Consider the following 24,190-nt stretch of genomic DNA (forward strand, 5'->3'; position numbering starts at 1 on the left):
CGATCGATTTTTTTGGTCATGATTTCTTAATTCCTCATATTTGTTAATTATAATAATATTAATATTCAGTCAAAAATCGTATTTATTAATTTTGCTTTCGACTAACACGTTTGATCGATTTGATAAAGAGTTGGACATATAAGCGGTCTGAGTCGCTCTTATGACTAATTATTCATCGAAACTTATATAAACCAGTTTGACTTAGTCAATTTGAACATAAAATTGATGACTCACTGGACCGGTTCGACTTGATCGGTTCAATCAATTTTAAAACAATATCATTTTTAGAGGAAAAAATATAATTCTTTTGACTTAATTGTAATTGTATTTATTGATATTGTAATTATAATTTTTATTCGTTAGTTAATGTTTGAACAAACTCGTTATTCTTTAATTAGGTTTTGTCTGCTTTTAATTTGTTGTGATTAAAGTATAAGTTATATATTACTAATAATATTTTCAACTTATTTATGACATTTTGTTGTAATAAAATTGTATATGTTAAATTTATGTAATGATAAATTTATAGTTGAAATAAAAAATTATTAAATGGTGTTATATTAAGACTTGTTAGATTTTTAATAAGAATTGACTTAACTAATTCAAGTAGTGACTCATTGACATATTACTTTAACCGAATCTACAACTAATCCTAATTTAATAAGACTAATCAAAATCCTTCATTTTAATGTTTCAAGGCCTTATTGTCTAGTCTATATAATAAATTAACGATGATAATAATAATTAGTCGTTCTCTTCATATATATTCTTTAGAAATTCACTCTAGCTCATTATATCAAGCCCATGGTTAATCTGATATATAGATAGGATTTATTATTTTATGCACTTTAAAGAGTTTTTATATAATGAATTTATATATTAATTATTATTAACTCTTAAATAATAATAGTACATATGGTTGATATATGATGTATTGATAATATAAAAACTTGACGCTTGCAAATATGGATATTACACATATAAATATTATTTGACATGAGAATAGTTAAGAATTAGCATCACATCTTAAACCAAAATCTTAAGTAATTAATCCATTAATCTTTTTCACTTATAAATCCTTAAGGGAAGTGTTCCACTTATGAGTCTACTCTTTCTTAAGTTCACCATGTCACAATCAAACTATTGCTCAACATTAATTTTACACCCTGAGTTTAAGCCTTTTAACATTAATTTTACATTGAGTATAAGTCTTTTTAAAATTAATCACCATGAGGATTGTATGTCTCTAACTGTATCTTATTCTTTGTTTAAGCCAATCATATATGGACACATGAATAAAATTAAAATTTTAAAAGTAAAAAATAATAAAATAAACACTATAATTAATTTAAGACATGGAGTGAAACACAATTTAAACCTGTCATCTCCATCCAACTAATCATGGACAATGGACAATGACTTATAAAGTATGATTCTAAATCAATTCCAAACTAGCTTTAGACAGAGTCAAATCCAAATGTGATTTCGTAGCACACACGATTTGTACTTGACTTGGTTGGCTTACATGTATGGTTCCTGCATCCTTCCCTTAACACATATAGTAGAGACTTGACTTTGTGGTGCTAAACTTTGGAGCAGACTCTTCATCTTTCTCATTCTTACACTCTTAGCCTATCACCATTTACAACACATACATGGAAGATGAAGAACCTTCTCACATCAAAGGTGTTGTTATCATTTCTCTTCCACCACCTGATAACCCTTCTTTAGGCAAAACCATCACTGCTTTCACTTTCTCTAATCCTCCTCTTCCTTCTCCTCTTCCTCTCTCATATCAACCTTCTTTCCAACAACAAACTCATCAATCACAATACCCATCAACTTCTCATCTTCACTCTTCATTCAATAGAGTTTTCCTCAGCACCCTGTTAAAGTTTTTTTCTTTTTTTGGTATTCTTATTTTTACCCTTTTCCTTCATGGTTCACTTTCTTCAACTACCCTTCAGCAGCTACGTGTTTCTAACAGTGATAATGGTGGTGAGGATGATGGGCTAACTACTTATATGTTTCCGTTATTCCCTAAGTTCGGTATTCATGGACAGAAGGATGTGAAACTTCAACTGGGGAAGCTTCAAAAAGAGAACTTTGTGACTCAGAGAAATGCAAAGGTTGCTTCTAGAGTTGCTGATTTATCGTCTGTTTTTCCAATTGGTGGAAACGTTTACCCAGATGGGTATGTTAAAAATCCCTGCTTTTTTGCTTATTTGATTGATGGATTGGAGTTGTACATTCCTTTTTTTAAGATAAATCACCAGTTGAAAAATATAAAGGGGGAGTTTGAATATTATTCTCTTTTGTGTCTGAATGCTTTAATGACTAAATCTAAAAGCAATTTTGCTTTAGAGAGGCTTTGTTATTTTCTGCAGTGGCCTACATACTAAACTAGCAATTCAATTTAACTTCACATGTCACAATGGCTTCATTTATAAATGATAAACTAGATACTACTGATTTGTAGTTATTTTGGAAAATCACACTTGCTTTAATTACACAAGGTAACCTTCTTGTTTTAAAAGTTACACTCATCTCAGTGTAATTTCAACATGACCCTTCAGTGGCTGTGGATCGATGTGAATATAAGATCACAAACCTCTGAGGAGGTTGGTGTAACTTTTAAAACAACCGGGTGCAATTTATCCTAGTTATTTTGATATTCCATATTTCATCTCTTGCAGTGTATTATCTGTGTTTGTGTGTCAGTATGCCGGCTTAGCAAAATGTCCTTCTATGCAGGTTGTATTTCACATATTTACTTCTTGGAAGTCCTCCAAAACGTTATTTTCTTGACGTGGATACAGGGAGTGACTTAACTTGGATTCAGTGTGACGCTCCATGCAAAAGTTGTGCTAAGGTAATGTTTCACTGTTATCTCCATGGATTTCTGAATCATTTATGTTTTTATCAATCTGCATCAGTTAGAGAAATGTGGAGATGGATTATATGCGTTAAAGAAGTTACTTTCTAAACTATTCACACAAAAATTTCATGCATTTTTAGAACCTCTCTTCATGTGAACCCTTCCTAAGATGTGGCTCTCCTTTGGGTGGTTTGATTCAATGTTAAAATGTTGTATTGATAATATAAGTACATATTTCACAAATAATGTTATGATATCTCAAGTAAACAGATGGGGTTGTAGTAAATTGAAGGTTAGAACATCTCCGTGCAAGAGATGCACTATAGATATAAGCTCGGTATTACATTTATGAAATTTCAGCGATTTTTGAGATAGAAAATCTGTGTTTAACTCAAAGGATATAATTTATTTAGGGAGCACATGTCCTCTACAAGCCAAAAAGATCCAATATAGTTCCATCTATGGATTCTCTCTGCATGGAAGTTCAGAAAAATCAGAAGAATGGAGGATATCATGAAAGTTTCCAACAATGTGATTATGAGATTCAATATGCGGATCATAGTTCCTCCTTGGGAGTTCTCATTAAAGATGAGCTTCATCTTATGACTCGCAATGGATCCAAAACCAATTTAGATTTTGTTTTTGGGTAAGAATCCTTTCCTTTGACCATGTCCTTTTCATGAATGAAATATATTCTATGGAAGTGCTGATATATCCATTGCAATCTTTTTATATAAGGTGTGGATATGATCAAGAGGGCTTACTATTGAACACATTGTCAAAAACCGATGGAATCATGGGATTGAGCAGGGCAAAAGTCAGCCTACCGTACCAGTTAGCTAGTAAAGGGCTTATTAAGAATGTGGTTGGCCATTGCCTAAGCAATGATGAAGTTGGTGGTGGATACATGTTCTTAGGTGATGATTTTGTGCCATATTGGGGTATGAGCTGGGCATTGATGGCCAATGCCGTAACTACGTGAGTATGACTTTCTTAACAATCCGAGTTTGTTTTTCTTTTGAAACACTGAACTTTCTTATAATGGAATGTGTAAGTTCCCTTGTGAGTCTAAACATTTATTCCCAAAATTAATGTTTTATATTTAATTGTATTATTAGAGAAACCCAAGTCTCCATTTTTTGTGTGTAGATATGCTTTCCTTTTTCTCCTTATATGATGTGCTCTATTTCCATTTTCATTTCTGATCATCATTCTATTTAGGAGACTCTGCTATTTGTTAATTGTTTTTCTGAAGTTTGTTCTGGATCTTCTTTGGCTTATATGTGGTATATGCTCTATACAGAGATTTATACCAAACTGAGATTCTTGGAATAAATTATGGAAATAGACTACCCAGTTTTGAAGGCAGCAGGAAATCAGGAAATGTGGTTTTCGATAGCGGCAGTTCTTACACATATTTTCCAAAAGAGGCATACTTGAATCTTGTTGCTTCGGTGAGTTTTTATCTAACCATCTGCAATGCTTTTGTACAATTTTCTTCTGAGTCCTTTATTGAACTCTTATTCATTATTCATTGATTATGTATATATTCGTGCAGCTTAAAGAAGTTTCTTGGTTGGGGCTCATTCAAGATGATTCAGATACAACTTTACCCCTTTGCTGGCGAGCTAATGTCCCAATCAAGTAAGTAACATTATTCAAGATACAATTAGTTATTTATTAGGTCCCTTTTTACAGTTCTGGATGTTCATAACTAATAAGTAACATAATATGCAAAGCTATCATGAGGTGAATTACTCAAGTTGAAACATTATTTTTGAGGTTGCTTGGTTATATATAGCTCTCCTTCCTAATGCCTCGTGTTAAGGAGAAATAAGTCTTATTTTTTTGCATCTCTTGACGGAGAAGGCCGTTCTAATATCTACGTTACGTGCATGCAGATCTGTCAAAGATGTCAAGCATTTCTTCGAGACCTTGAGTCTTCAGTTTGGAAGCAAGTGGTGGATTTTGTCCACCATGTTTCATATACCTCCAGAGGGTTACTTGATCATCAGTGTAATCCTCTTTTTCTATTACAACTTTTAGTTCCAGGTTTCCAAATGATTTTGTTATTGCCAGGCCTTTCTAACAATCTCATATCCTGCAGAAAAAAGGCAATGTGTGCTTGGCTATCCTTGATGGTAGCAATGTACATGATGGATCTTCAATTATACTTGGAGGTAATCCTGAAAACCTTACGGCTCATCGAGATGCAACTTTTGCCTGCTACATTTTTTCTACGCGTAATTATATTTGTAATGCTTGTTAAGGCTATATAACTAGTGAAACACAATTAATGAGTATCATCTTGTCATTTTCCTCTCTTTTGCTCAACTTGGATGGTCATTTTTTGTTTGTTTATCATTGATTTTGAGTAAATGTGACCTTTGCAGACATTTCATTGCGAGGACATTTGGTTGTGTATGACAATGTGGAACAGAAAATTGGTTGGAAAAGTGCAGATTGTGACATCCCAATGAGATCAAGGAAGACTCACAATTTCTTAACTGATGGCATGTTATAACTCTCCCAAAGTGTTCACAATATTGTTGTTATTATAGTTTGAAAATTATGGTTGGGTGTAAATGTAAATGCCAATTATACCATGGCTTGACATTACAATTAATATTTTAACATAAGTTAACTATCCAGTAATAATTGGATGTAATGAAAATGAATTATAGGTGAGTAAATCTATCAATAACAGGGAACTCCTTTACTAACTATTTCGAATCATTGGAAAGATACGTGGGGCATCTAGAATTTATTGGTTAAACTATTCCTTTTAGCACATGCTATTTTGTCCTTCACCCTTTTAGTGTTTGTGTTTTTATAAACTAAATGGAGATCCGGTGTCCCAATATTTGGTGTCCTATTATGTTTTAATTCAATAAAAAAATGTCAACTAATTAAAAAATCATAAAAATAGAATTAGCCAAACATTATTTGGTGATCATTGTTAGCATGAGTGGCCAGAGTGGGGGATTTTGGAAAATTAGCCAACATTATTTAGTCAAATTAGCCAAACTGAATGAATGCTTCTAACTCTATGAACCTTACATCTCTTTTTTGATTTGTATCAACATACATTTTCTCCCATCCAATGAATATAAAATTTATTGATTAATCAATTAATATAAAACCAATATATTAATTGATTAATCGATAATAGATTATTTATATTATTCTATTAACAGCTATATTATTATCCGGAAAGGTTAACAGGCTAACAAAAATTAAAGCCTTTTTTCAATTCATCCACTTAAACAAAGTTCACTGGACTTTAAATAACATTTTCTTCTAGAAGTTTAGTGATACAATTTCTTTCCAACTTTCTAATTTTAACTTTTTTTTCCTAATCCAAATATGTTTCCATTTTGTATTAACTAAGAAAATATTATTTTTATTACACATCTCTTCAGAACTTAGAAGTCGTAACTTGTAAGTGCACACTTAGTTTAACAGATATAATAATTATAACTTTAAAATAAATTTTAACAATAATATAATTATTTTCTTTAAAGGTAAAAAGAAAATAATTTTTTATTTATTTAAACAGAGTGAAGGTTCCAACCCGAAATTCACAACAACGAACCATGGAAGCGCATGCGGAACCTTCCGAACACAACTCCGATGATGCATCGCCGGAAAACGACGTCGCATTATCCTCTGAAGACCATTCCTCTCTCCCAAAAGAAACGACACCAGAACTCGCCGTTTTGGATTCCCCTGATTCCTCCTCCGAACCCCAACCATCAAACCCTAACACCCGGACCCGACCCGATCCTCCATCTGGTTCCACCGTCCCGCCACCGCGAAAGCGTCGCCGCCGCAAGAAGTTCTTCACTGAGCTCAGCGCCAATGCGTCACAGAACCGCCGCTCCGACGTAGCCAAAGACACCGACGTCGAGGCTCTAATCGCGAATTCCGTTGGGTTCCCGGGAGATTCTCTCACTGAGGAAGAAATCGAAGCCAGCGTTGTCTCCACCATTGGAGGTTCCGAACAAGCGAAATACCTCATTGTACGGAACCACATCCTCGCGCGTTGGCGGTCTGACGTGTCGGTGTGGCTCACGCGCGAGAAAGCCCTGAAATCAATCCGAAACGAGCACAAAGGTTTGGTTGATGTGGCGTACCGGTTCCTTCTTGAACACGGTTATATCAATTTTGGCGTGGCATTGCCGATAAAGGAAGCGAAATTGAGGTCAATTGATGGAATTGAAAGGGGAACTGTGATTGTTGTTGGTGCTGGGCTTGCAGGGTTGGTTGCTGCAAGACAATTGGTGTTTTTAGGGTTTAAAGTTGTGATATTGGAGGGTAGGACCCGGCCTGGTGGCCGTGTCAAGACGAGGAAGATTGAGGGTGATAGAGTCGAGGCTGCGGCCGATTTCGGTGGAAGTGTGCTTACTGGGATCAATGGGAACCCTCTTGGTGTTCTTGCTAGGCAATTGGGCTTGCCTCTGCATAAGGTTAGGGATATTTGTCCTTTGTATATGCCTGATGGGAAGAATGTTGATTCTGAAATTGATTCTAGGGTTGAGGTTTCATTTAATAAGTTGTTGGAGAGGGTTTGTAAGCTTAGGCAGAAGATGATTGAGGAGGTTAAATCGGTGGATTGCCCGTTAGGGACAGCACTGGAAGCTTTTCGGAGGGTTTATCACGTTGCCGAGGATAAGGAAGAGAGGATCCTGTTGAATTGGCATCTTGCAAATTTGGAGTATGCAAATGCTACTCACATGTCTAATTTGTCAATGGCTTATTGGGACCAGGATGATCCTTTTGAGATGGGTGGTGATCATTGTTTCATCCCTGGAGGGAATGAGGTATTTGTCCGTGCTCTTGCTGAGGACCTTCCGATTTTTTATGGGAGGACTGTGGAGTGTGTTAAGTATGGAAGTGATGGGGTTATTGTTAATGCCGGTGGTCAAGAGTTCCGTGGGGACATGGCTCTTTGTACTGTGCCATTAGGTGTGCTTAAGAAGGGGTCTATTGAATTTGTCCCTGAACTTCCCCAGAGAAAGCGAGATGCGATTCATAGGTTGGGGTTTGGGTTGCTTAATAAAGTTATAATGCTGTTTCCCTATAATTTCTGGGGTGGTGACCTTGATACATTTGGTCATTTGACTGAGGACTTGAGTATGAGGGGTGAGTTCTTTTTGTTTTACAGCTACTCTTCTGTGTCCGGAGGACCACTTCTCGTTGCACTTGTTGCTGGGGAAGCTGCGTTAAGGTTTGAGATGATGTCGCCAGTGGAGTCTGTGAGAAGGGTGTTGGAAGTTCTAAAGAACATTTATAACCCTAAGGGAATCACTGTTCCGGATCCTATTCAGGCAGTGTGTACACGGTGGGGAAAGGATCACTTTGCATATGGATCTTACTCTTATGTTGCTGTTGGGTCTTCAGGGGATGATTACGATATTCTCGCAGAGAGTGTTGGAGATGGGAGGTTGTTCTTTGCCGGAGAGGCAACTAACAAACTGTATCCCGCGACAATGCATGGAGCTTTTCTTAGCGGAATGAGAGAGGCTGCAAACATTTTGAGAATGGCAAAGAGAAGGTCTCCAACACCTGTTGACAGAACAATAAATATCTCTGGCGAGAACGATGATTTGAACAAATTATTTGTGAACCCTGACCAGACATTTGGTAGTTTCTCTGTTTTGTTTGATCCACAGAAGAACGATCTTGATTGTATTTCATTACTGCGGGTTAGGATCGGAGGAGCAATGTTGAGCTCTGTTGGTCTTTATCTGTATGCATTGGTTTCGAAGAAGCAGGTCATTGACTTGAGTCAAGTGGAGGGAGATGAGAACAGGATCAGAATGTTAAACCGTGATATTGGGGTGAGTTTGGTTGGGAGGAAAGGTTTAAGTAGTACTGCTGAGTCTCTTATTGCCAGCATAAAATTGTCTAGGTTCAATCTTAGTGAAGTAAGAAATGGGGAATGAAAGTTCTTTGTACCAACATGGAAACTAGAACCTTCACTCAACTATACCCAACTTATATTTTTAGTTAGGACCAATTAGTAACTGAACATCTTGTCACTCATTGTTGGCCATTTTGCCAATTGATGTTTCACAATGACATTATTGAAATTTCATTGCTGTGTTAGTTTCATTGTATGTGTATGCTTATCTAATTGGGACAATTAAGGACGTTTATCTTAATTATATCAGGTATATCTCATTTTAAAAAATCATACCGACTCTCATGACATTCATGTTATGCACTTAGAGGGGTAAGCGTGATGACATATACTTCTAGTTCTAGAGAGTTTGATGTATTAATGAGTATATTATGTACTATACTGACTCTTATTTTTGTTGTTTTCTCCCCACTTGTGTACTAAAGATAGTAAGGGAGAGAGTAGTTTAGGAATTGTGTTTTGATTTTGAACATCTCTCAATAAGCAGCAGATTTATCACTTTGATGTCTTTGGTATAAATTGTGTTTTGAGATTGTGATTATAAAATGTGAGATAATGATTTGCGATAATATAAACTGGAAAATAAACCAACCCATCAATCTTGGACATGTTTTTTGGTTTTTTTTCTTCACTGAACAATGGGAGTGGGATCTCCATAACATGCATTCACTAAGATGCTCAAATCACAAGCGCAGTGAAGCTAATGCTCCCTTGTCGCTGTTTATTGTGCCACTTTTGTAAGAGTGTTCCCTAGTATTTATCTTATCGACCAAGATTGATCACATGCGGAAAAAAATACTATGAATGACCATTGACCTTAGCTTCGTTTGTAATTAGCTACGATATATTTATCTAAGTTCGGAGAATGCTAAGAGGGGATTTAGAGAGAATCTACTAGTATGAGATATTTGGATTCAAGCCGAATTCATACATTTGTCATAAACATAGGACCAAATGAACCAACTTTAGTTCTTCATATTTTAATGATTGATATTATTTACCATCAATTTTGAAAGCAGATTTAGATATCATGATCACGTATGCAGTCAGAATGATTCTCTCCTGTGATTTCTTTTAAATGGACAAGGAAAATAATAGTCAAGATTATTTTGCCAATGCTTGGAAGAAACATTATCAGATACAAAATTGAATAAATTTTAGTAAATGCTAAAAATTATTTCTGTAGCATTCTCTAATTTTATTCTGTTTCCAAACCTACTTGTAAACTATTTTTCTGTACCTAAGGTAAACTATCTAAACAGAGGAATGTGATAAAGCAAGCACATCTAACATGTTTCTATGTTCTTTACATAGTGACTGTCCTTTAAAATCATTTGCATGAACATTTCTCAAAACACAAATAAGCACCAAATTTCACCAATGTAGAGATTTTAAGCAAATTCTCAATATATTCTTGGCATTAGTAAATCATAAAATTCATACAAAGTGTTAACATTCTATTGTTATGACAAAAGGAAAAAACTCAATCCCACTTCTGGACAAGTTTCATCACTACAAAGAAGAAGCTGGTAGTAAGGATATCAGATAGAACAATAGAAAAACATGATCTCAACAAATATGTGATACAAAGGAATGGGCAAGTTGGTTATAAGTCAATTACATATAAAAAATGGGAAAAACTATTCAGAAAAATAACTAAAGACAATATGCAGATTGATCTAGTTGGACATCTTGACTTGGTCACAAGACTGCAGTGCTTGAGAGGCATAAAACCTAACATCAACATCTGGGTCCTCAATGAGCTCAACCAGACAGGGACGAATGCTACTCTCAACAACCTTCATTATTAAATGGCATTTAGTTCGGAGAAATTAATATAAGTCGACAAGTTAATATTACAGCTTATCTACATAATTTTCAAGATACAAGTTTCACATTTTTTTCTAGTGACATATCCACATATTATAATCTGAGGAGCAACTGTGAAAGTGTATTAAAGATGAAAGCTGAAAGCTTAAAGGGAAGCTACTTACAGACTCATCAACAATTGGAATGAGAGACTGCAAGACTTTAGCTACATTGAATTTGATATTGGGTACCCTGCAAGATACACTATTAGCTCTGGTTCAAACAATGACAGACAACATGAGTGAATATTAAGCAATTTTACCTATCTTTTGATGCATTAATGACCAGAGGGAGAAGTTTTGAAGAAGTGATCTCCGTGCCCAGAACAGGAGCTAGAAGAGAAATTGCATGTAGAATTGTCATCCGATACAGATAGTGTGGATCGTTAATCATGTCCAGAACCTGGTTAAGGTAAGAAACTTGTTTTGGTGAATACTACATATCATAGCTACTATAAGCATTCAGGGTGCATTTCAAAAAATAATAGCAAGAAGTGCCAATTGTAAAAGGATAATTATCAGAGCAGTTTCTTTAGTGACAGAATATTTCCAGTATCACATCTTCAAGGATATTAGTTTCTTTAATTAATAGTGTTTAAAAGCCAACATAATTCTTAAACTGGATCAGCTATATATCACACAAGAAATAAACAACCAAGGTACGGTAACATTTGTTCACACAATACTCATTCTTATATTTCCTTGACAATAAAGACATTGCATGAATGAAACAAGGCCCTATGAGTTTAAGTCAACATTTTCAAAGCACTGAAAGTAGAGGATTAGATGATATTTTATGACATCCCCAGCATCAGAATCCTTTTTTAGTTTAAGATAAAACCTTCTGCCGGTGTATATCAAAAGACAGTTCATTTGCTGAAAAAGACCTGAGGGATAATGTGCTGCATTGCCCAATCTGGTCCAAATTCTTCTGCCAAGCGTTTTACATTATTAGCAGCTGCATCACGAATAGAGTATACCTGCAACCAGAACCAATACAGTCAACAAAGCCAATATGATGTCGTTACTCTCTTAATAAGAAAATTAAAAACATAACTAAATGCTTTCAGATAAACTTTTACTATAACTTAGTCAATGAAGATTTTAAGCCTTTCATCAAACACAATATCTAATTTTTATAGTACACTTTTAGATTGGCTTGTTCTTTTGAAGCCTAAATGACCAACAAGATTGCAAAGTGCACATACTAAACAGAAAATAGATGCCCTGTTTAACATTTTGTTTCAAAGAGGTTTTTTGGCTCTCTAAAATCACAAAACCTATTGCACCAGGTTTTTAAAAAAAAATTATTTCCCTTCACACTATTTTTTTCCCACTAAAAGAGATTAGTCTAAGAGCCAAACTTCCAAATGCATACCATATAAGAAGCCAAACACTAAGAATATGAAAGAAAAAAGTCTAAATGCAACCCGAAAAGTTGAGTATATTAATCACTACAAGCATGGCCAACTAATTGAGAACACATACAGATTACATTATACAGTTGTCATAAGCTAATTACAGAGCTAGTCTCTGAATCATTCATAAATTTCACTTAAAAATTAAAATAAGACTAGAACTAATTAGAACATAGTTTTAGTTGCTTTGCAAACCTTGTCCTTTAGCCATTGCATGCAAAGTGCTCCAAGCTTGTCATCGAAAAAACCGACACCCAGCTGACTTGCTAATAAGGGTATATATTCTATGATAGCAAGTCGAACTCTCCAGTGACGATCCTCAGCAAGCTCAACAATAGCCGGTAATAGAGACTGAGATAACAGATCAATACCAATAACCTGCATCCAACATGTACATTACAGAGTTTCAATAGAGGGAATATATGAAATGTAATAATGCTCTGGATGCACATTGCCAATCTGAAAGAATATTTTATTTTCAAGATACAAACCTGGTTCACTTGGTCAAGCTTGCTGATAATGTTTAGCCTGACGTCAGGAAACTCATCTTTCAAAAGAGAAAGGAAAATAGGGAGAAGTTGCTCAATTGTAGCATCCTGTAACCACAACAAAAATATAGTAAAAGTGAGAAGACACACAAATCCTCTTCTTTTTTAGGAAGATTTGCAGTAGAAGGGAGCAGTTCTAAGAGTTAAAAGAGTAGAAGAAAAGATTGCTCACTATCACACATAAATATTGAGTACAAGAAAAACTAGGGTGAGCTCGTTTTGGTAGCTAGAAAATGGCAAAACTGAGAAAACACAGGGATATAAAAATAGAGTGTAATCACTGAGATGAAAAGGTTTCCATGTTCAGTGATTGGCTAAGCACTCAGTAGTTAGTAGGGACAATTAGGAACTTTTTTATACAACTTATTGATGAGTGCAGTATAAAATATGTAGTGGGGCAAGATTACATTAGCCCAGTTGATATTTTATGATTAGAGATGCCACTTGCACCACCTGCTAACTAATATCTGCCACTAGAAAGTAACCATAGCAGAATCTTGTTAACAATCCCACATATTTCAACTTTATCACCACACTTGGGAAGCTTCTTGTATTCTATATTTGACCCATAAAATAACCCAAACCATACATTTTTTACCTCCACGTACATTTCCCTTGATACATTTTTCGATGTGTTAATTTTATATTGGTAGAACTTGTGTGCTTAGATAGAGATTTATACCTTCCCTAGTACTGGTGCCATTCCCATTATAACTGAAGCCAATGCAGAGCGAACATGTTGAGATGAATCTGTCGATAACTCCTATAGTAGGCAAACTTCATCAGTCATATATATCTTAATAGATTAAATTGAATGATGACTCATTATCATAAGTGTTGACCTGTCAAACTTCTAAGTTATTTTTTAAGAGTATGCATACCTTCACACATGGTAGAATATGCTGAATAGCAAGTTCAGGACTTAATATGTGGGAAAACTTAGTCACTTTCCCAGCAGCAGCAATACGTACTTCAGCCTCATTATCACGCAATAGACGAACATATGCAGGAAGCAATTCTGATCTGAAAAGGATCAACATCATTATAAACAGTAAAGTAGGAACCATGGTATGGATCACGAACAAATTGAATGCAATTATAACTTTATATATTGAATCATGAATCTCAAGGATTCACTGACTGACTGAAGGTCGTTGAGTAATATCAATTCAAAAACACATTTTCAGATAGTGCCAGTGAAAAAGGGCATGTACAAAAATCACGACAACCGACCACTCATTGATTAGTAGGAAAGGTTACCTGGTAGGGTCAGGACCAACAGCTTCACATAGCTCATATAGTTGATTTGCAACCATGTAACGAACACGCCATGACTTATCCTGCTCAAGGAGCAATGCAATTATGTAACCAAACATGTAGAATTTCATTTTGGGAACATCACAAGCCAACAAACAGCATAAATGATTTTTGTTACCTAGTTTTAAGAATACAGATAGATTCCTCCAAAATGGAAAAGGATGGTTACTCATAAAGTCTAACTAGAAATCTTATTCAACTAGTCAAATTACTCATATTTAATGGTGTGTAAAAACTGTTATCATTCAAGCATGAGCGAGTAGGTCCTTTTCCAAGTTCCAACTTCAATTATTTAATCTGATGAAAATAAGTTTCATCATATTCTTCGTCAAACGTATATGTGTGATTGGTGCAACATCGCCAAACTTGTATTTGTGCAAGTGCATGTTCAAACACAACAATAAGCAAAATACATAGCTACCAAGGGAAAATACAAAATCTGGTCCAATAAGAGCAAAATTTTTTTTTTGCAGTATAAGTCTTTAAATCCTCCATCCATGCATTCTTTAAACTTGAAAAAAGAAAACTTAAGTTGATATATACACACACACATGCATTCTTCAAGTGAAGTGAAAGTGAAACAAACATATTCTAAGACATCCCCTCATTCTGTTGGCCCCAAAATGGCTATGGAAAGAAATTTATAACACTGCACATACAAAAACGAAATCTCATGCATATGTTCCTGTGAAAGGCTACCATGGATATGTCAAGACAGACAGGAGAGTTGAAAGAGTACTTCAATCACAGAATTCTTGTAATTGTTGGTAAAAGTTAAAAAAAAGTTGTTCCCATTGTTGGTAAATTTAATGTCCATAAATTAACGAGCCAAGGTACAAAATGTAATTTTTCGTACTTCAAGTTATGAATGATCAATATACCTGAGAAAAGTTGACTATGACAGGAAGAATATGTGCCACACAATCTTGAGGCTCCAACAATTTTCCAAGAGCTGCACAACCCTCAACAGCAAGTAGCCGAACAGAATCTTGATCTGCAAAAAAAAGGTCGGGAAATTAATGGTTAAAATATATGCATCGTGTAGAACATATTTAAATAAGAGTATAATAATGCTACTGAATACATGAGCATAACAAGACTGTATTCATTTATCAAAATTTTCAGCCAAATGCTTTGACAATGACTTTACTATCTAACTAGGAAAAGAAATTTATGTCAAGAATAAAGGAAGGCTTAACATCTCATCTGAACCACCAATGATACCAAGGTTAGAAACTTAGAAGCTTAATGCCTTAATCTTTCCATTCTTTTATTTTCCAATTTTCAATCTTTTGGTTTATTTCTTGTTGATCTTATGAACTCAAATATGATCTAATTCATAACCTATACATGAAGTCGCCAGAGTAAAAGTCACACTCACATTATCTTAGTTACATAAAGCCCTAGAGGAATTAGATTTTTGTTAGATTATCATTCGCAACCTTAGGATAGCAGCTATCTTTTGAGCTCCTCACCTTATTTAAGCAACAAAATAATACCCTGAACTAACTACAATTAGAAATACTAAACGGTTTAATTCATCATTATATTTCGCCAATTTCTATTTAACAAATCCATGACGAGGCACTGGAATTAGTAATATCAACTGCACATACCATCCTGTGTGAGTTCCTCAAATAAAGACATGATGTCGGTTTTCCGGTGAACGGCTTCAACAGTAGCAGCAAACTTTCCCAGGTTTGTTGCAGCAGATCTCCTAACCATTGGCATATCATCTTGACACAGCTGACTATATATTGTTCTTAATTCAGTTTTCAACACCTCTGAAGCACTAGGGTAAGCAATATGGAACAAGCCACATGCAGAAACCCGTGCTGTGAACCACTCACCAGCAGCCAGCCTCTACACATTGGAGAGCGTAATAACCAAACAACAAAGCCATGGATTAGCTTAATTTATGTTGAAAATAGCTGATAGTCAAAATCATACTGTGACCTCTTTTGGATGAAAACGAAATTCAACCTTTTTCCTAAAATTTAGGGGCTGTTTCCTTAGATTTAAAAAAGTGTTTCCTAAAATCATACTGTGATCTCTGTTGTCTATAACCTCTTCTAAACTCCCACTTAATCTAATCAAATCATTCAATTAATCATGCTTATAACAACAACATAAAGGAATTGAATTGCGACGGAACTAACTATGCACTACCTTGACTAAAGGAATAAAGTGTTCAACCAGATCCTGTTCCCTCATCTGAGCACCAATTTTACAGAGAGATTCAACAGATTTATCCCTAACAAAAGTTTCCTCAACAGCGCATAGGGTTTCCAATGGTGGAAGCAACACACTAGCATGCTCAACACCACCAACATGAGGAACAAACACACCTAATTCCTCTGCCATTACAAGAAGAACTTCATCCTCGTCGTCGTTGCTCTCGCCGAGAAAAGGAATGAGCTCCTTCCTGGTTCTTTCTTCACCGAGCGCACGCGCAATGGTGGAAAGCCTTCGGATCGAGTTGAGGCGAAGCTGAATGTCCTCATTCTTCAGCTCATCGATCAGAACCGCTATCGGATACAGAGGTTGATCAACCATAGCCATGTTTCTTGAACAGATCCTTGGAACTGCGATCAATAAAAGTTATATTGAACAATTAATTGAATGAAAACGCATAAAAATCGATTATAGTGTCAAATATGAAAAGAAATCTTCGAATCTCGGAAGCAATGGTGCGTAATTGAGAGAAGTGAATAAAACGTAGAAGATGAAAATAAGAATGAGAACATGGAATACAAGGAATAGAGAGAGAGAGAGAGAGAGAGAGAGAAGAAGAGATGCACCTGAAAGAGCGTTGTTGTTGGTGTTGGAGTGGATCTAAGGAGGGAGGATTGGGGAAAATTAAAATGTGGTGTAGAGAGAGAGAGAGAGAGAGAGAGAGAGAAAAGTGTGTTTCAAGTTTAATCCGCATATAAACTTATTACAAAACTAAATTTGTATTCCAAATCAGATTTTTTAGAAAAGGCTCACCACTATCATATATAATTAAAATGAATTTTGTTTTACTATTTCATATATTTTATCATTTTCAGTTAGTTTATCCAGTATTTTTAATAAATATATTAATTTATCACTTATATCTCATATATTTAGATATTTCATTACTTTAATTTCTAATTTGATTTTTAATAACTTTTAATCTTTTTAGTAGGGCTAGAATTTGGTTTTTAGTTTTTATAGGATATTATAGAGATGTTGAAACAGATTACTTGAACGAGTTTCAATAAGCCCATTCACTTTTAGACTTTAACGAACAAAGATAAAACACAACTACAATTTAGTCGTGACAAAAAAGTGTTCAAACAAGACCATATGCAAACAACCGACTAATATACTCTATCTAACACATTTTAAAAATATTGTAATATATTTCAACCTTTTTATTACAAGGTAGTATAAGTAAGAAATGAAACAAGTTGATGAGTCCAATGTAAAAAATATATCAACCAATAAAATTAGTTGAGAGTGGATTGGAATGAGGATGTGTTCTTTATAATCCATTTTCTAAGAGGAACACATACAATATACTTAGTTTTTTGTTGCAAAACAAAATTATATCATGTTTCTTTCATATTTGTCACCATGCATCATTCTAATAGTTACTTATATAATCTTAGTGGATTTGAATAATCAGTAAACAATGTTATATCTTTAACATACAATGATAAAAAATGTATTTCACGATCAAATAAAGTGTGGTTCAAATTTTAGGAAATAGTTCTTACTAGATTTGTGGCACTATAACCATTGGAATGCTTAAGTACACAAACTAACAATTTATTAATAATGGGTCTATAATAGGTCTAGGACCCAAGCCTTATAGTTTTTTTGTGCCAGGTCATTTTCATAGGTCTAGGACCTTTTATAGAATTTTGAGTATATTAAAAAAACAATAAAAAAATGCATGCATTAAGTGTGTGGAATGATAGAAAAATGAGTCTATAAAATCATTAATTATATGGAAAGAGAGTCTCAATTGTATTTAGGAAAAACATCTAACTAGTGACAAATTTAATGTTACTAACTATATTAACCAACTTACTTAATCCATCAAAAATACTTAAAGAGGTGGAATAAAAGACCAAAGAAGATAATATAAACATGACTTGGATTAACAAATGCCCTCGAAATATTATTTAAGGATAACAAATGAAAAGTAAACAATAAATAAGAAAGCTTATAATCTCTCCACACTTCCCAAAACAAAATTAATTGTTTTCTTCCTTAAACAATCCTCATGCATTTCTTAATATTTTTCCATGGTTTTGTATGAAGTTTTTGGAATTTTACCATCACATGTAGTCTAATAAGATTACTTTAGTTGTAATTTTCCATTTAATTTATATATTATTTTAAATTATTTTGACTAAAGATATATTAAATAAAAATAGTATGATTTTCATAAAAGGATTTTTATTGTCATAGAATACATTTATGTAACCAATGAATCTTCCAAATAGTATCAATTCTTACTTATAAGAAGGAACACTCAAACACCGCAAAAGGATTAGTTTGTTACCCACATAGTGAAAGATACTCTTAGCTATACAAAAAAAAAAAAAAAGTTTCTACTCTCATTCAAACTTTTTTATGATATAACAACATGAGCAATTATTTTAAAGGTAACAAGCAAACATTTAGAATTAATCTACAAAGAAAATGGAAAACTAAACTAGCTTTATTGTCAAAATTAGTGACATATCAGATAGCTCCAGCAATAACAGCATAAAGCAATAGTTTAATTAACAAGAGTACAAGACATGAGTGGCAAAGCCAAACAATACTACACAGTACTGATATGGCAGTTTTTCTAGTTAGATTCATTAGTTCAAGGATGCAAGTCCCAAATAGAAACCTAAATAACAGTGTTCAACATATTAACCAGGGTGCTGAGGTTAGAATCAGTAATGCATTCTTATATATAATTTTTGGGATACCCACAATTTTAATTCTGGCATTGATAAGGTTTATACACTCAATCCTTGAACTTGAAACAATTGCACAACCTGGTCCATAACCCACCAGATGATTTTGGTTCTTGCTGCAAAAGAGGATCCTTAAACATTGCTATCTCACCTAATTCTTCAAATGAATCCACAAGGTTGGGAAGCCTTGCCACAAATTCAATCAAAAGGGATGTAAATGTTGCTAGAGATAGTGAGCTAGCATTTTCATAGGTTTTTAAATTTGCCTCTTTTAACACTGTATCTTCTTGAAAGGAATAGTGAGCTGGCCAAGATATTTGTTTCTTGAAAATGTTTTCACCCACTGCAGGGGCTGCAGGTTTAACTTCATGAGCACCACTTTCACCCCAATACTTTGGAACTTTAATTGCTCTGAGATCAAGCACAGCTTCACTAAGAGACTTGTACTCCAAGAAATGCTTTTCTTCATCATTGTTCAAGAGGTCTTGGGGTCCAACCTCCTGTATCGGCCGGTTTCCGATTTCCCAGCTCTCTGAATTTACAAGAAGAAAAGATTTTTTATCAATCTTATTCTGTAATTCTTCTGTTGCCTCTTCTACTTCATACAGAATGTCTTTATGACCTAGTTTCTCCATATTTTTAATCTTGTTTCCAATTTCCCTGAGCACTTTCGCACCGTCAGAACCTACCTTCTTAATCTCATTATGGAAAACTTGTCTCTTCTCAGCAGGAGCCTATTTATTACAAAGGAAGCTTTGTGAATAAGTTTTTTCTCGCAAAGAAGTATAGTAGATACGTATTTGCACAGATAAGTCCCAAAAATACAAAAAATGGAAGGGAAATAGGAGGGAAACAACCAAAATTTTTAAGTTGTTGCTGCATGCAAATGGTAAATTGTTCCACTCAAACTTAGGTTTAATCAAGTGACATCAAGGGTATCACCCTAACGTATTCTAGTTAATTCATATGATTAAGGATCCATAACATCACAGGTAGAAGCAACCATGACTGAAACTGGAATGGTTATGGAGTATGACAGAGGATAATGACATTGTTTGACAACAAAGTAAAAACATGAGTTGCAAATTTGGCATCATAAAGACTTCATTTAATGCAAAGACCAGCCTCAGTCTAGTGGGATGAGAAGAGGTAGAACAAAAGAACTTGTATTTTGAACATGTTCAGTAGACATTTTTTTATAAAGCCAGATATGGCTATACTTAATGGTCTTTTTGAGTATATAGACGAGTCCTAAAGTTCAGATTTCTTACATTTGTAGGACCAAACAGAACAATTACACCAAGAGTCATTTCTGGCAACATAATTGAACAAATTAGTAATTCTTATTAAAGTGCAAGTACCAGTTTTCTAAATATTATACTAATTTAAAACTGTCTAAAGAACCACAATGTCCTAGTCAAAGAAAAAAGTGAAAGGGGAAATAAAACATGAAACCGAAAAATATTAAATGACAGATCATGACAAGATCAGTAACATATTCACTTCCTAAAATATTAAAAACAAAGTTAACCCAAATAGTATCCTGTATCCCCACCATAAGAAAAATAGTTTAAAGTACTCTTAAGGCTTCCTAACAAAAGAAGTAAGTACCTGTATTTCAGCAAGTATACATCCATGCATAGCCATTACCATAAATGCACAATGCCTTAGTGCCCCACTTACTTTCACATAATTTTTCCATGGATAATTACGCATCTTGTAACGGCCATGAGGAGGCTCCCAGACAGCAAAACCCATCTTCATAATCAGTAGAATGCAACGAGTCAGAAAGATGATCAATTTTTTTATCTTTTTGTTGTAATATATAGAAAAAGTGAGGCAAATAATACCAATGCCTCCTCTTTGCTTGTAGATTCAACAGCTGATCTGTAGCCACTATAAACAGGGTCATCAGAAGCTTGGAATGTAAGAATTTTTGAAGGCACCCTCTCATATTCAACACAATTAAGGTAGTTATTGACAACATCTGAAAAGAAGCTTAACAAAGTTATTCAACCAAAAAAGACAAGATTATGAAACAGCAAAGCTAAATAAATGGTAGTAATTACAAACTAAATGTGAAATCAAGAAAATACTTTAGACAACCTTCCAATGATGATGCGACGCCAATGAAATTTGTTGCCACAAGATCATGCAGATCCTCACCAGCCCAGATTGGAAATATAAATACATTTACCCCCAAAGATACAGCAGCACCCACTGCAATGAGCAAAAACCTATTTGTAGCTGTGCTAATAAATTCCCCTGTTCGATACCCAGATACAGTAATGTAGCAATACGTGATCAAGAACACACGGAAACCGTATTCGTAAGCCTTCATAGCCGGGTATAGTTTTGCATAGGTAGCACAAAATCCTATTAACCACATGACATGTCATCAGAAAACAAGGAATGAGAATAAACCTTGATGAACAAGAAATGGAAATGAATGGAAATCAGACCTACAATGAAGATGCTAATAACAATTGAAATTTCTTCCCACTTTCCAGCCAATTTTGATAATTCTGACATTCCCAAAGCAATTCCTCCAGCTGACAAAGTCCCCAATGCTCTATTAAGCCCTTTGCTAAGAGTTGCCCCTGCAAGAGTTATAAGTGATACTTATGCGCATTTTGAATCAATGAAAAAAAACATGTAACTTGGAATTCACAAAACCATAGTTTAGCTTAAGTGAATAAGTATGAAACTATCTCAAACAATTAATTGTGATGAATTGTCCAAGGTTTTGTTATGCAATTCATTAAACATGCTTTTCCATGTCACTAAAAGTATCTGAATCTTATAATTAAATTATCATAAAAGGTACACAAAATGTAAAGTAGCTATTATAATGATCTACCAACTTCCTAATTATATCACAATCATGATTAGTTTAGTTGCATGAAAACTAAACTCTGTTTGAATTAAGATCAATATATATATATACACACACACACACACACACACATATATATATATATATAGTTTGACTTGCTAGCTTAATCTTTTGAATAAAAGATCAGATTAGTGATTCAAAATTACAAATTTCATCAACTTGGTCCTAGAAATAAGGAGAAAAGATACTAATCAAGTTAAAATGCTATCACCTAATCTATTTTAGCATTGAAAACATGCAATGATGAGAAAAAGAAGAAAACTCTGGTACCTATGCTAAATTCAAAGACGACAACAACAGTGAGAATAGCCCAAACAGAGTATCTACTAATATCTTTGAAGGGTTCTTTGAGAAATATCAACATAGAAATAAGTATCAAAGCAAGTCCCATTTTTGCTGAGAATATAATCTTCCTTGGATCACTTTGACCCATTTCCCACGCGCTAGCAGCCACGCGCTTCATCTTCTTCCACCCCATCACAACCCCATCGGAGCACCGAAGCCACCACCACCTCGCCGCCGCCAGCTCCTCCCCAAGTTCGACGGATTCCGGCAGAACTAGCCCTATATGAGAATAACCGCCGCCACCTTTGGAGAGCAGCTTCTCCTTCTTCTCGGCGAAAGTGTAACGAAAGGAACCCATTTTTGGAATTCGAGTTCCCATTTTTTTGGTTTTCTGAAACCAAACGGAATAGAATAGTGAAAGGTTTTTGGCTGTTTCTATTTACAGGGAGAAGGAAGAAGAAACGATGTCGTTTTGAGAACTTGGGTGATAATTGTATTATGTTGGACCAGATACATCAACGTGCGCACATGTACATGTGGATTCATTTTGATTACCAAAAACTATTGTTTATTTGGTATTAATCTATGATTAATAATTTTAATTTATTGCTGAAAAGGCGATTAGGTAATAGTAGGTGAACAAAAAAATGAAAAAAAAAAAGATACTAATATGAGTAACTTTTCAATGTTCATGTGATACTTGTTGATGGAAAATACCAAGCCTTATTTCTAGCCATATGAGGAGTGGGATTGAGATAGAAGAGATAAGAATGTTTCATGCTTTGAGATTTGTTACTTTTTTAATATATTTCTTGGTACTAACAAGGATATTCACTCCATCTTTATTGATAAAGAATTAATTTCTTTCGGAGGTTCGTGGATAGACTTTTCAATAAGTGTTGCTCTTAAAAATCGAATTATCAATCTTCGGGATTTAGTGAGGCTTTACATTACTAGACTAATGCATTATTGATCCACTATTTTAATATGTAAAAGAGAAAAGTTAAAGGCTTTTTGTTGAAAAATAATATAAATGAAGTATAATGGGAATTATTCCTCCATGAATCAATAAAATAAAAATTGACTGGAATTTATTTTGGTCTCTTAAACTTTTGTTTATTCCATTTTAGTTTAGAGAAAAGTAAAAAATTTAAAATAATCTCCAAAATTTTAAATGTGATTTAATTTGTCTAGTCAAATATGTTTATAAACTATTATAATATTTATATATTAATTGTGTAAAAATTTATACACAATTCATCATCCACATTTTATTTGGACGATAAGAGTCAATAATAATAAAAAATAAATAATAAATAATATTATGACAATGTATAAAACTCATATATTATCAACGTATCCATTTTTTCTCTTTTACTCACTTTAATCTCATCACAGACTAATCTAACTCATGTACATATTTAATTATTGGTTTAAATTTTTAGACTAAATTGATACACACAAGCGTGACTCACTTATACCCTTTCATTTCCTTTTTATTGTATTATAGTATTTCATATTAATTCAACTCTTTTTAAAAAATCCTTGCAGTATAAATAAAAACCATTCAACGCCACCATATTGAACAAAGTTCAGACTGAGTTGTATTAATCAACCAACGTGTAGATGAGTGGTGGAATATGACTACACAATTATGAGTTCATTATTCATTTTCTTTTCTTTTTGTGAATTTCATTTCACAAGGTTGAACTGAACCAAAACTAAAAAGAAAATAATTTATTGTACAAAAAATAAAGAAATAATATCATGATACTGCGTTAAACTCACCATTAAAACAATGAGTCAATGAGTATTGGTTTAGGATGGAGTTCCATCATCATTTTGTATTTTATTCTTATGCTTTTAGGTATAATCAAACATAGTTTGGACCTTTACATAGAGAAATGCTACTTTCACAAATAATTTAGAGAGTCCCTTCTTTTTCGGACCTACATTCTCTATTCAAAACTTTATATTATTTTATCTATCATTTGTTTTTTATTGATTAGAAAAATAAAACATAAATTAAATATATATTATTTTTATATTGTCTGATCAATAAGAAACAATAAATATATTAAGTAGTACAAAGTTTCGGATAAAATGTGCTC

The 24,190-nt window shown here is 34.0% G+C and overlaps 4 protein-coding genes across 5 annotated transcripts; 2 read left to right on the forward strand and 2 right to left on the reverse strand.

Annotated features, from left to right (window-relative positions):
- Positions 1,514-5,546, forward strand: LOC109358219 (aspartyl protease APCB1). Its single transcript, XM_019602319.1, has 10 exons — positions 1,514-2,194; positions 2,755-2,872; positions 3,292-3,524; positions 3,617-3,856; positions 4,182-4,332; positions 4,437-4,522; positions 4,780-4,894; positions 4,986-5,058; positions 5,272-5,412; positions 5,458-5,546. The coding sequence occupies exons 1-9, from the start codon at positions 1,656-1,658 to the stop codon at positions 5,400-5,402; spliced, it is 1,686 nt and encodes a 561-aa protein (XP_019457864.1). The 5' UTR covers positions 1,514-1,655; the 3' UTR covers positions 5,403-5,412; positions 5,458-5,546.
- On the forward strand, positions 6,439-8,995 carry LOC109358216 (lysine-specific histone demethylase 1 homolog 1). The gene has a single exon (XM_019602315.1). The coding sequence runs from the start codon at positions 6,475-6,477 to the stop codon at positions 8,824-8,826; it is 2,352 nt and encodes a 783-aa protein (XP_019457860.1). The 5' UTR covers positions 6,439-6,474; the 3' UTR covers positions 8,827-8,995.
- Positions 10,188-16,865, reverse strand: LOC109358218 (protein phosphatase PP2A regulatory subunit A). 2 transcript variants are annotated; one of them, XM_019602317.1, is made up of 13 exons: positions 16,757-16,865; positions 16,125-16,540; positions 15,572-15,818; positions 14,837-14,949; positions 13,899-13,978; positions 13,520-13,661; positions 13,321-13,401; positions 12,582-12,686; positions 12,286-12,468; positions 11,560-11,652; positions 10,936-11,075; positions 10,799-10,865; positions 10,188-10,603 (listed from the first exon to the last, which is right to left on the reverse strand). In XM_019602317.1, exons 2-13 carry the CDS (start codon positions 16,515-16,517, stop codon positions 10,484-10,486), a joined length of 1,764 nt encoding a protein of 587 aa, XP_019457862.1. In that variant the 5' UTR covers positions 16,518-16,540; positions 16,757-16,865; the 3' UTR covers positions 10,188-10,483. The 2 variants fall into 2 exon arrangements, with proteins under 2 accessions (XP_019457862.1, XP_019457863.1); XM_019602318.1 differs by having other exon boundaries at positions 16,125-16,555; positions 16,755-16,844.
- Positions 18,824-22,458, reverse strand: LOC109358217 (aluminum-activated malate transporter 9-like). The gene is made up of 6 exons (XM_019602316.1): positions 22,065-22,458; positions 21,361-21,498; positions 21,005-21,274; positions 20,749-20,885; positions 20,510-20,656; positions 18,824-19,632 (listed from the first exon to the last, which is right to left on the reverse strand). Exons 1-6 carry the CDS (start codon positions 22,456-22,458, stop codon positions 18,949-18,951), a joined length of 1,770 nt encoding a protein of 589 aa, XP_019457861.1. The 3' UTR covers positions 18,824-18,948.

Source organism: Lupinus angustifolius, chromosome LG10 (assembly GCF_001865875.1).
Source record: "Lupinus angustifolius cultivar Tanjil chromosome LG10, LupAngTanjil_v1.0, whole genome shotgun sequence".
In the NCBI taxonomy this organism is placed as follows: domain Eukaryota; kingdom Viridiplantae; phylum Streptophyta; class Magnoliopsida; order Fabales; family Fabaceae; genus Lupinus; species Lupinus angustifolius.

Bases quoted from the DNA above. Each gene is read 5' to 3' on its own strand.
- LOC109358216 (XM_019602315.1), top strand. From the start codon at position 6,475: ATGGAAGCGCATGCGGAACCTTCCGAACACAACTCCGATGATGCATCG.
- LOC109358218 (XM_019602317.1), bottom strand. From the start codon at position 16,517: ATGGCTATGGTTGATCAACCTCTGTATCCGATAGCGGTTCTGATCGAT. The intron at 14,950-15,571 runs GTATGTGCAGTT...TTTTTTTTGCAG, and splicing joins TGAGGAACTCACACAGGATG to ATCAAGATTCTGTTCGGCTA. The intron at 13,402-13,519 runs GTATGCATACTC...TGCCTACTATAG, and splicing joins ATATTCTACCATGTGTGAAG to GAGTTATCGACAGATTCATC.
- LOC109358219 (XM_019602319.1), top strand. From the start codon at position 1,656: ATGGAAGATGAAGAACCTTCTCACATCAAAGGTGTTGTTATCATTTCT. The intron at 3,525-3,616 runs GTAAGAATCCTT...TTTTTATATAAG, and splicing joins AATTTAGATTTTGTTTTTGG to GTGTGGATATGATCAAGAGG. The intron at 4,895-4,985 runs GTAATCCTCTTT...CATATCCTGCAG, and splicing joins AGGGTTACTTGATCATCAGT to AAAAAAGGCAATGTGTGCTT.
- LOC109358217 (XM_019602316.1), bottom strand. From the start codon at position 22,458: ATGGGAACTCGAATTCCAAAAATGGGTTCCTTTCGTTACACTTTCGCC. The intron at 21,275-21,360 runs GTCTGATTTCCA...TGTGGTTAATAG, and splicing joins TATTAGCATCTTCATTGTAG to GATTTTGTGCTACCTATGCA. The intron at 20,886-21,004 runs GTTGTCTAAAGT...GCTTCTTTTCAG, and splicing joins CGTCGCATCATCATTGGAAG to ATGTTGTCAATAACTACCTT.